Source organism: Polistes canadensis, unplaced genomic scaffold, assembly GCF_001313835.1.
Source record: "Polistes canadensis isolate GaletaPanama2010 unplaced genomic scaffold, ASM131383v1 scaffold_70, whole genome shotgun sequence".
Lineage (NCBI taxonomy): Eukaryota > Metazoa > Arthropoda > Insecta > Hymenoptera > Vespidae > Polistes > Polistes canadensis.
In genome coordinates, this window is record NW_014569617.1 from 60,134 (window position 1) to 70,944 (window position 10,811).

The window sequence follows — 10,811 nt, forward strand, 5'->3', positions numbered from 1 at the left end:
AAGAACATTTCGTTCTAACCTGTGTATCTTCCTTCTCTACGTAGAAGGGGCACAATACATTTTTTTAAAAAATAGTAATACTTTTATTTATTTCGTGTAAGTAAGAAAATATATCACCTTTGGAGAGAAAAATCTTAAAACCACACCCTGCCTTTAATAAGAAAATCTAATATATTATTACGTGATTTTGATATTCGCGCCGTAAGTTAACACTATCGATATAACTATCGATGTTGTTACGATACTTTTCCGATAGGTAGAGGCTTGCAGTAAATCGACCAATCAAATCCTTCTTTTGTGGAATTAATCAACAAACTTCTAAAAACCATGATGCATGCGAGGTAATGGAAAGTTGGCATCGAGGTAAAAAGATATACAGAATCGATAATTAGTTTTTAAAAATGAATATAATAATCGATACAAAAGGACAGCTAGATTTAAGGAACAAAAGTCAATTAATAGAAAGTGACGATGACGATCCAGAGAAATTTGATACTAGTGGTAATATTACTTCATTTTATGCGATATATATTTTTTATAGGTTAAGATTTACATTAAAAAAATGAACAATATATTTAATAATTTTGTATATTTAATACAATATAATCTCATATCTATTAACATGTATTAATGAGTGATGTAATCTTCTTATATGTGTCCTGTAAAAGTTATTTTGTAATTGAGGATATTTATATATATATTTTACAGGAACAAGTCTTTTGGGGATTATTGCCAGAGACTTCTTAAAGCAGGCTGAGAATAAGAAGAATCAGAAGATAAAGAAACTTTCTCACAATGATATTGATTTAGACGAGTTTGAGAGAGACATGGGTTGGAAAAATGATATAAACCATGTGCCTGAAAATAGTTTTAATGTAACAAAATTAACTAATGAAATAGCACCGATTGATAAGATACTTAAAAAAAGCGTTATACAACCTGGATTGGAACAATTGGAAAGCATACCATCGTTGAGAGAAAATAAAAGACGTGCACGCACTAAGAAAATTGAAGAACGAAACAAAACTAAAGGCAAAGAGTGGTATAATTTACCGGCTACTGAACATACCGATGAGATTAAACACGATCTCGAAGTTATTCAAATGAGATCTGTATTAGATCCTAAACACTTTTACAAAAAGAATGACTTGAAAGTTTTACCTAAATATTTCCAAATCGGCAAAGTAATAGATTCTCCTATAGATTATTATTCTGATCGTCTTACGAAGAAAGAACGAAAGAATACCATTGTGGAAGAACTTATGGCGGATGCCGAATTTGCTAAATACAATAAACGCAAATATAAAGAAATAATTGAGGAAAAGAATAAACGACAATATAAAGCATATAAACATGCTAAACGATTAAAGAAAGGAAACAAGAAGTAATCTTGATAATGTATCTAAAAATTATATATATATATGGTTTTGTATTTATATAGGATTATTGTTATTTGAAAAATCCCTTTATTTCTCCGCATTTACGGAAGATATCAAAATTATTTTCAAAATACAAAATATATGTCGATTAAGTATAAGCAGTTCGAAGCCCTGATTTAATGCAATCCTCCTGTAACTTCAATGGAAGCACCATTAACATAGGAACTTCTATTCGAAGCCAGAAATGTAATGACTTCCGCAACTTCCTTCGGCTTACCCATTCTTTTAAATGATATTCTATTAACAAACATAGTTTTTACCTTCTCAGGAATTGTATCGGTCATTGGAGTTTCTATGAATCCTGGTAATACTGCGTTAACGCGTATTCCTAATCTACAATAATGGTCAAGTCTTATATTTAATATTAAAGAAACAAAATTTGATGAAAATAATTCAAACTTACTTTCCAAATTCCATAGAGGCTGTTTTAGTTAGAGCTTCGACTCCAGCTTTCGAAGCACTGTAATTACCCTGACCAATGTTCCCAGTTTTACCAACAATTGAAGCAATATTAATGATAGAACTTCCTTCCGTTTGTCCAGTCTCTATCATAGTTTTTACTGCGTTTTGCATAATGAGAAATGTACCTTTTAAATTAACATTAATGACATCGTTGAATTCAGTTTCACTGAGTTTAAGAATAAAATTCTCTCTCGTTATTCCTGCCGAATTTACAATAATCGTTGGAGAAGTTGAGTATTGTTTAACAGTATGTTTAAAAGCTTGTTCTACATCATGCGGATCAGTAATATTTACTTTTAATGCAATATGATCGGCTCCTAAAATCGTATAAGCATAAAATTAGAAAGAATGAAAAAAGATATTCATAATATGATTTATATTTTTGAAATATTATAAATACCGTTTAAAACTTTGACCGTGTCCTCAGCCATTTTAAGATTTTGATCTACAGCGATAACTTTAGCACCTTCCCGAGCTAGTATACGACATGTTTCTCTACCAATACCACTCCCAGCTCCTAAAATGAAGATAAAACAAATCACCATAATTATACACAGTAGTAATCAAATTAACAGAAATGTATTGTAATTATTTTTAAACAAATCAGTAACGAAAGCAAGTTTTCCAACTACGAGATTCGACATTTTTAATCAACTATCGTTATCAGCAATAAAATTCATGAATGCTACATATGAAATTAGACTATGACCTTGGACTTAGGCATTGGTAGAGAAAGAATAAAACATTAAGAATATATTAAATAGATATAGAATTATTTGGCACGTGTAATGGGTGTATTTCGCGATTTCAGATTAAAACGATAATTCATCCATATTCATTATTTTTCAACTCAATAAGGATAAGGGAATAATAATCTTGAAGATCTTTGTGTGTTCATAAGTATCATATAGATGATGCGCGTAAGCGGACCAATTAGAATCGACTTGAGTTACCTAGGTGATGATACCATATGCTGCTGTGACGTAAGTCCGTCCGCAGTGACGTCAAGAAACGCGCAATGCAAGTGCCTGTGTTTACAGAAAAATTCAACTTCTATTCTATCGTCTTGTGAAAAATAATAATCCCCCCTTTCCCTAGACCATATTTTCAAGAAAATGATTAATTATAACGAGAACGTGGCTCTCTTTGCGAAGAAAATTCAACCCTACGTTATTGAAATACGTTTTAAAGAAAAAAACGTACGTATTTTTGAGTGCGCTATTTCAAACAGCATGCACTTTTACATATTACTTTTACATTTATACAAAAAGACAAATGAAATAGACAAATGAAATGTTCGCAAGTATAATTATTGAGATTATCGTGCATTCGATGATCGTTCGATAAAAATAATTCTAAAATCTAATGAAATCAATGAAAAAAACAAACATGTAATTTATTTATTAAAATAAAATTATTCATATTTCAATGTTAGGGAACAATAAAGAAAGGGAAAAAAAGCAATGAATAAAATTAATTAAAATTAATTAAATAAAAAAATAATAAGGATAGAAATAAAAAGAGTCGTGTTAATTGCATTTAAACGAGCACCATTGTTCGCGCACTTTGCGACATTCTTAATAGCGGAAAAATTCGAATGGTGCATCTCTGTCGTTTTAAAAAATTGAGTATTATTAAATAAATTTCCGTTTTAAAAGTTGATAGATCGTAAGAAAAAAGGATTGAGAGTAAAGAGAAGAACGATGACAGACCGTTATTCGTTTGTGATGAAAATTTAGGTATCTCTGAGAAAAGGAAAGGATAAGAGTTGTAGGAAAATGGAAGGAGATTGGACGTTCGCACGCGCGCGCATCGATGTGAACATTTTGAAGGGGTGGGAGTAGTGACGCAGACGGTGGCAGCACTGACGCTTCTGGAAACGGTATCCTACGTACCCAAACGCGCGCGCGCACGCGTATATATATTATACACATATTAAATACTAACACAGAGATTGGATTCGCTCATGCCAACAGCCAGTTTTCTTTCGGTAGAGCTGAGGATAGGAAGATTTATACGATAGACTTTTAAGAGAGAGTATAATAGAAGACATTTTTGATAGTGTAAAGTCGTGTTCCGAAAAGAGGTTAGAAAAGGATAAAGAGAAAGGATAAGGAATTAGAAAAGTAAACTGCATCGATGCTGAAACAGGAGATAATAGTTTTTGTTGATCGGACTGTAGACGACTACGACGAAGAAGGTGTTGAACATTTAGACGTCGCGTTATGCCGCAGGCTCGACGCGTATCGTGTTGTTACGATTGGCCGTTCGTAAGGCCAAGCGAGGAAGATAGTAATAGTGATAGTAATAGTAGTAGCAGTAGTAGCATTAGCAGCAGCTGTAGTAGTAGTAATTGTAGTTTGCGTAGTAGGAAAAGTAAAAGTAATAATAATAGTAATAGTGGTAGTGGTAGTAGTAGTAGTAGTAGTATCAACGGTAGTAGTAGAAGAAAAAGAAGAGAAAGAAGGAACGAAGAAGAGCGAAGAGTCACTAGTGGTGGTGGTGGTGGTGGTGGTGGTGGTGGTGGTGGTGGTGGTAGTGGTGGTAGTGGTAGTGGTGGTGTTGTTACTGCTGCTGCTGCTGCTACTGCTGCTGCTGCTGCTACTAGGAGGACGCGCGTGGTGGTGCGTCGTCGAGAAGCGGCGGCAGTAACGGTGGAGGTGGTGGACGTGACGGCGGTGGCGGTGGCGGTGGTGGTGGTGACGGTGGTGCTGGTGGTGGTGTTAACGACGACGGCGGCGGCGGCGTGTGTCGAAGAATTCCTCTCTTTCTCTCCTTCTTCTTTTTGGAAGTGTGCAGTGTGGTGAAAGGAGGGGTGGACAAGGTAGAACAAGGAGAGCTACCAAGGTGGTCCGACAAAGCGTTTAGTTGCGGCGGCGTCGGCGGCGGCAACTCAGGATATTCCTTGTCGAGAGGACGAAACAAGAAGATGGCCGTGGTCGGCGAGAGCAGGTATTACTCGGCGATTCGCGCGTGCCTCTACAGGAAATTTTCGTGCCGGAGGGTCCAGGTCGGAAGGGGTTTATCATCATGATCGTTATCGCCGTCTTCGTCGTTGACCTCATCCTCCTCCTCATCCTCCTCCTCCTCCTCTTCCCTCTCCTTATCCTCTTCTTCTCTTTCTTATTCCTTCTCGTTACTTTTCTATTCGTCCTTTTCTTCTTCCTTATCCGCTTCCTCCTCCTCCTCCTCGTGGACGTCGTCGTTGTCGTCGTCGTCGTCGCCGTCGTCGCCGTCGTCGTCCCGTCGCTATCGTCGACAGAGGAGGAAGGGGCATTTGACAATCTTGTTGGTCGCGATGTCGTTCTCTCGTGGCAGTGAACCTGACTCTGGGGATCTCAGCGACTCCGAGGACGGTTATGTCGACATGGATCCTCTGAGCTACGAACTTCGTAACATTCAAAGTGTCATATCCGTGACAAGGGAGAACATCGATGCTTTAAATAACCGCTTTGCCGGTTTTCAACATCCACCATCCATATATTTAAACGAGTATCAAGAACTCACCAGCAAGTTGCATGATTTGGAGTCCAAGGAACAGAAGCTGATCGAATTATTGTACGTCGGCAAGACATCTACTGGAGCTTCCATGTCCGAGAATGATTCTCGAGAGCCCAATGCTGTCAATAGGTGTCCTAGAACCCCTATGAAATCTTTGCTGAGGGCCTATCTGCCCAACAAACAGCGTACTAGTGTTCAGGTGCGCGAAGGACTATCTTTGAGGGATGCTCTAGCCAAGGCTATGAAGTTGAGGAATCTAACTACCGAAATGTGTGCTGTGCATATCCTGGGGCCAGGCAAATCCAAGTATTTGACTTCTTGGGATGCTGACATCTCTTTACTCGATTGCGATGAGATATCAGTAGAGATTCTTGATAAGTTTCCTATAACTACTTCAATATCACATAACTTTGTGCGCAAGACATTCTTTTCCCTGGCATTTTGCGAATGCTGTAGAAAGTTGCTCTTTCAGGGTTTCTATTGTAGGACATGCAATTATCGTTTTCATCAAAGGTGTGCTGGAAGTGTACCAGCTCTCTGCCATCAAGCGCGTATGCAAGACGCTTATTACCAAGCATTGTTAGCCCACAATCCCGAAAGAGAGGCTGGAATTTTACAACTACCATCTGGTTACGGTTTGAGCCGAAGTATGTCACCTTCTTTAGCACCGTCTAGAAATCAGAGACATCCACGCTCTTTGGGACAACAGGATCGTTCGAGTTCTGCGCCAAATGTTTGCTTCAACATGGTCAGATCTGGAGGCGAACCAACTAATCTGGATGAATATAGTAGGTCTCAGAGTTTAGGTCGACCTATAGGTACTACCCAGTGTTCAGTCTCGCCTGGTAGCAGTCCTACCAAGCATAGTCAATCGACGCAAGCTAGTCCAACCAGTACTTTGAGACCGAAACGTCCAAGAGCACGATCAGCCGATGAATCTTCGAAAAATCTTTTGGCTCCCAGAGAGTCTATAGAAGACTGGGAAATTCCAGCGGATGAAATCTTGGTAGGAGCACGCATTGGTTCTGGATCCTTTGGAACAGTATACAAAGCACACTGGCACGGTCCTGTGGCAGTTAAAACTTTAAATGTTAAGATACCAACGACGGCTCAGTTGCAAGCATTTAAAAATGAAGTAGCCGTATTAAGAAAAACACGACACGTTAATATTCTATTATTTATGGGATGTGTTAGTAAACCGCAGCTTGCTATTGTAACGCAATGGTGCGAGGGCTCATCTTTATACAAACATCTACATGTATTCGAATCAAAGTTTGAATTATTAACTCTGATAGAAATTGGTAGACAAACGGCACAAGGCATGGATTACTTACATGCTAAGAATATCATCCATAGAGATTTAAAGAGCAACAATATATTTCTACACGATGATCTTACTGTTAAAATTGGCGACTTTGGTTTAGCTACCGCTAAAACAAGATGGTCAGGATCTCAACAATTTCATCAACCGACTGGATCTATTCTATGGATGGCACCCGAAGTCATTAGAATGCAAGAGGAAAATCCATATAGCTTCCAGTCCGATGTTTACGCCTTTGGTGTAGTTTTGTATGAATTGCTTGCTGGTCAGCTACCGTACTCGAATATCAATAACAAGGATCAAATATTGTTCATGGTTGGACGTGGATATTTACGTCCTGATTTGAACAAGCTGCGGTCTGATACTCCAAAAGCATTGAAGAGATTAACAGAAGACTGTATTAAATTTTCAAGGGACGATCGACCAATATTCCGACAGATCTTAGTAAGCTTGGAAGGTTTACTGCGTGGCTTACCCAAAATCACAAGATCTGCATCCGAACCAAATTTAAACAGGACGCAATTGCAGTCTGATGATTTTCTGTATACTTGTGCTTCACCAAAGACTCCGGTGAATTTCCAGTTTGGAGCATTTCCCTTTTATCCTACTGGCGGGAACATATAGAAAACGTATATAGAGAACATATATAGAGAACGTATTGCCCAAAGTTATAAGCCTGATGTAATCAGTATATATAGAATCGGTATATGGTAAAACCGAATAAGATTCATTAACACAATTACAATTAGTTATGAACAATCCACGCGATTCTTATATATATATATCTTTATTAAATCACAAATGTTTTGCTCGATGTGAAAGAAGACTGCATTCTTTGACATGACGTAAAAAAGTAATACAATTATAATTACAAACACCATCTTATACCACAAATAAGATAATAAAGTCCAAATGAAATTGTGTACATTAATTGGATTTAAGAAAAGATAATAAGGTGATGCATCGAGTGTATAAGTAAATGGTAAAAACAAAAAAGGAGAAAAGAAAAAAAATGATGTATGTGTAACTTTTACCTGTACACCACGTTACTTAAAGCAAAGCAATGGATTCTCATTTAATCAGTTATATATATATATATATAACAATCATTCGTGTATTATATATATACTCGTATATACATGTACATATATATACGCGTACCTGCACGTGAGCATAATAATTTGTTAATTTTGTGAGATCCTTGTGAAGGATGTAAAAAATAATATTTAACGAGAAAAATAAATTATAGAAAAAAAACGTAAGAAAGAAAGAAACAGACAAAGAGAATACAAGTCACGCAAGAAGAAAAAGAAATAACAGAAAGAATAACATAACGGCATTTAAAGTCGGCGCGGATCGTGTCATTTATCCGATAGATATTTTTCCAAAAGCCGAAGTAATTTTTCTATCCATACTTTCGTTTTATTCTTGTCTCTGATTGCAATAGCACGATGAGATAACATTTTTTGATCTTACTTATTGAACAATATTTATTATATTCCGCCAAAAAAAGGAAAAGAGAAAGAAACAATAAAAATGTATTATGATCAGGCGTAAAAACAAAAGGAAAGATACAAATGTTATAATGAATAGGAATAAATAAGTAAGTAAGTAAGTAAGTAAGTTTAAATAATAGTTTGTACGCATCTGTACATCTGAACACATACGCGCGTACCTTACATACACACACAAACATACACACATGCATACATAAATAAATACAAACACGCATCTGTATGGACGGAAAAAATGATCGAAATGATTTAGAAGTTACCAATTTTACAATATCGATCGGTCGATATAAATATGCTGAAAATAGTAAACGCTTACTTTGTTTGACGAATCGTTGAGGATACTATTCTATATACCTATTGTCTTCATTTTAGTATAATATTAATGAACAAACAAAACAAAAAAATAATAAAAATAAATGGATAAAAGGCAAAAAAAAATTCCCCTTCGAAGAAAGAAACAAAAATAAATAAATTATCAAAAGTACTCGCAAATTAGTAATGGAGTTCTTTATATTATAATAGAAAATATATATATATAATATATATATTTTTCTTATCTTTTTTTCTTTTTTCCTATTTTTCTTTTTCTTTGTAATTGAAATTAATAAATTGTTCGTTTCATCGTCGTTTTTTTGTTTTCTCTCTTTTAAAATTTCTCTCTTTTATTTTGTTTTAATACTGCAAGAGCAATATATTTTATCATTTTTCTCTCGTTATTATTATTATTAAAATAGATGTGTACGTCGACAACAATGGGGTAAGAAAGGGCTAGAATTTATTTATTTTATTTCAAGACGTGTATAGTGATTACGCGCGCGCGCGCGCGCGCGTCTGTCTGGCCTAAGAATATTTTTTTGTCACGGTCGTTGATACCACGATTTTTGTGTTCTACCCGAGAGTAAGAAGAAAATAGAAAGAGAAGACAAGAGAAATATGATTCTTTGTATCGAAGCTTTGAAGCTTTCGTGAAATTTTCAATTCTCTTTTCAATTTTCTTACCATTTTTTCTTACCATTATTTCCCATGTTGTATTTCGTCTTGGCGACCAAATCTTATTTATTATTTTTCTTTCTAATATAAATTTGTTCTTTCCGTTTTAGCGATAATCATACCTTCATACAAATAATCAATTAATTAATTAAAAAAAAGAAAAGAGACAAATCAAATAAATTGGAGATTAGAGAAGCGCCAATTTTACTTATCGATTCGTCTTACTGTAAGTGCGCATATCTTCTTTTTAACTATTTTTTCATTATTATTATTATTACTTTATTTTATTTTTCTTCGTTAAGATTAACATCGGATTAAACAAAAAGAAAACAAAAAGAAAACAAAAAAAACACTTAAAATAAGCCCATTACGGTGCCAGTACATACGCGTAAGTCTTCTTCGTTTTCACATAACGACCCCAAGAGAAGATTAAGATTAGGATGCGATTAACGTAAACGTGCGTCTAATTTCCATCTAACGATCTTGTTGTTGTTGTTGCTGTTGCTGCTGCTGCTGCTGCCGCTACTGTTGTTCTTGTTGTTCATGTTGATGTGGTATTTAACATTAGGTTAATCGAAGAATAATTCATTAACTTCAAAGAGTATAATTCAACGACCGATTAAATTAAATCATATAATCGATTATTTATTCTTTATTTTTCTTTTTTTTAATTTAAAAATGATGAGATCTATGCACATATATGCATGTATTTGTGTGTTAGAATGGATTTATATGCAAAGGGAAGAAAAAGCATATGACGAATCCTTGTTTTTTTTTGTTTCTAATTATCCTAATCTCATAATATTGAATCACTGTAAAGAAATAAAAAATAAAAAATTAATCGGTCGATTTAGAATTTGTCTTCGTTTTTTTTTTTTCCGTATATTTTATCTTCCTTTTTTGTTTGAAAAAAGAAGAAGCAAAGAAAGAAAGAAAGTGGCTAGTATCGGAAATGACGCACGTAGTACGTTTTTGTTTATAAGTATGCAAGGCCTAATTTGTCGAGGAAAATAATTATCGAATACGATATAGCGATTAGGAGAAAAAACAGAATAAAATAAAGTAAAATAAAACGAGTGATCGTATAAAAAGTGTCCCGCCACCACCTGAAATATATATTATATTATTATCTCGTGGGAATATCCTGAATCGATTATTTATTTATTTATACGCGATAAGAATGGTTATATTGCCACTAAGAAAATAAAAAGTATACACAGATTGAGAGTGTGTGCGTGCGCGCGTGTGTGTGTGCGTGCCTGCAAGTAAGAATGAGAGAGAAGGAAAATAAAATCTTAGCGCCATTATGTAGTTTCATTTAATTATTATCATTATTATATTGTAATTATTATTATTACTATACTATTATTATACTATTATTATACTATTATTATTATCATTGTTATTATTATTATTACAGCAAAATAATGCGACAAATCCGCTACGAGATGTCGTGTCTGCAACGATTAGGCGCAAAGTTTGCATTGCTTTATTTATTGTGAAGATGATTGTGTGCACAGATAAACGACTATGTAAGAGATAATAATAATAATATTGTTTCTATTAATATGCAATAGATAATTA

The 10,811-nt window shown here is 34.9% G+C and overlaps 3 protein-coding genes across 4 annotated transcripts; 2 read left to right on the top strand and 1 right to left on the bottom strand.

The window, feature by feature from the left end:
• The first annotated feature begins 278 nt into the window (after positions 1-278).
• On the top strand, positions 279-1,537 carry LOC106786283 (deoxynucleotidyltransferase terminal-interacting protein 2). Its single transcript, XM_014747485.1, has 2 exons — positions 279-501; positions 709-1,537. The coding sequence occupies exons 1-2, from the start codon at positions 402-404 to the stop codon at positions 1,386-1,388; spliced, it is 780 nt and encodes a 259-aa protein (XP_014602971.1). The 5' UTR covers positions 279-401; the 3' UTR covers positions 1,389-1,537.
• Positions 1,447-2,785, bottom strand: LOC106786284 (estradiol 17-beta-dehydrogenase 8-like). 2 transcript variants are annotated; one of them, XM_014747488.1, is made up of 5 exons: positions 2,506-2,785; positions 2,302-2,418; positions 1,843-2,218; positions 1,700-1,772; positions 1,450-1,575 (listed from the first exon to the last, which is right to left on the bottom strand). In XM_014747488.1, exons 1-5 carry the CDS (start codon positions 2,543-2,545, stop codon positions 1,528-1,530), a joined length of 654 nt encoding a protein of 217 aa, XP_014602974.1. In that variant the 5' UTR covers positions 2,546-2,785; the 3' UTR covers positions 1,450-1,527. The 2 variants fall into 2 exon arrangements, with proteins under 2 accessions (XP_014602973.1, XP_014602974.1); XM_014747487.1 differs by having other exon boundaries at positions 1,447-1,772; positions 2,506-2,781.
• A 2,296-nt stretch (positions 2,786-5,081) lies between these two features.
• LOC106786260 (raf homolog serine/threonine-protein kinase phl) lies at positions 5,082-7,719 on the top strand. The gene has a single exon (XM_014747446.1). It carries the CDS (start codon positions 5,200-5,202, stop codon positions 7,345-7,347), a length of 2,148 nt encoding a protein of 715 aa, XP_014602932.1. The 5' UTR covers positions 5,082-5,199; the 3' UTR covers positions 7,348-7,719.
• The last annotated feature ends 3,092 nt before the right edge of the window (positions 7,720-10,811 follow it).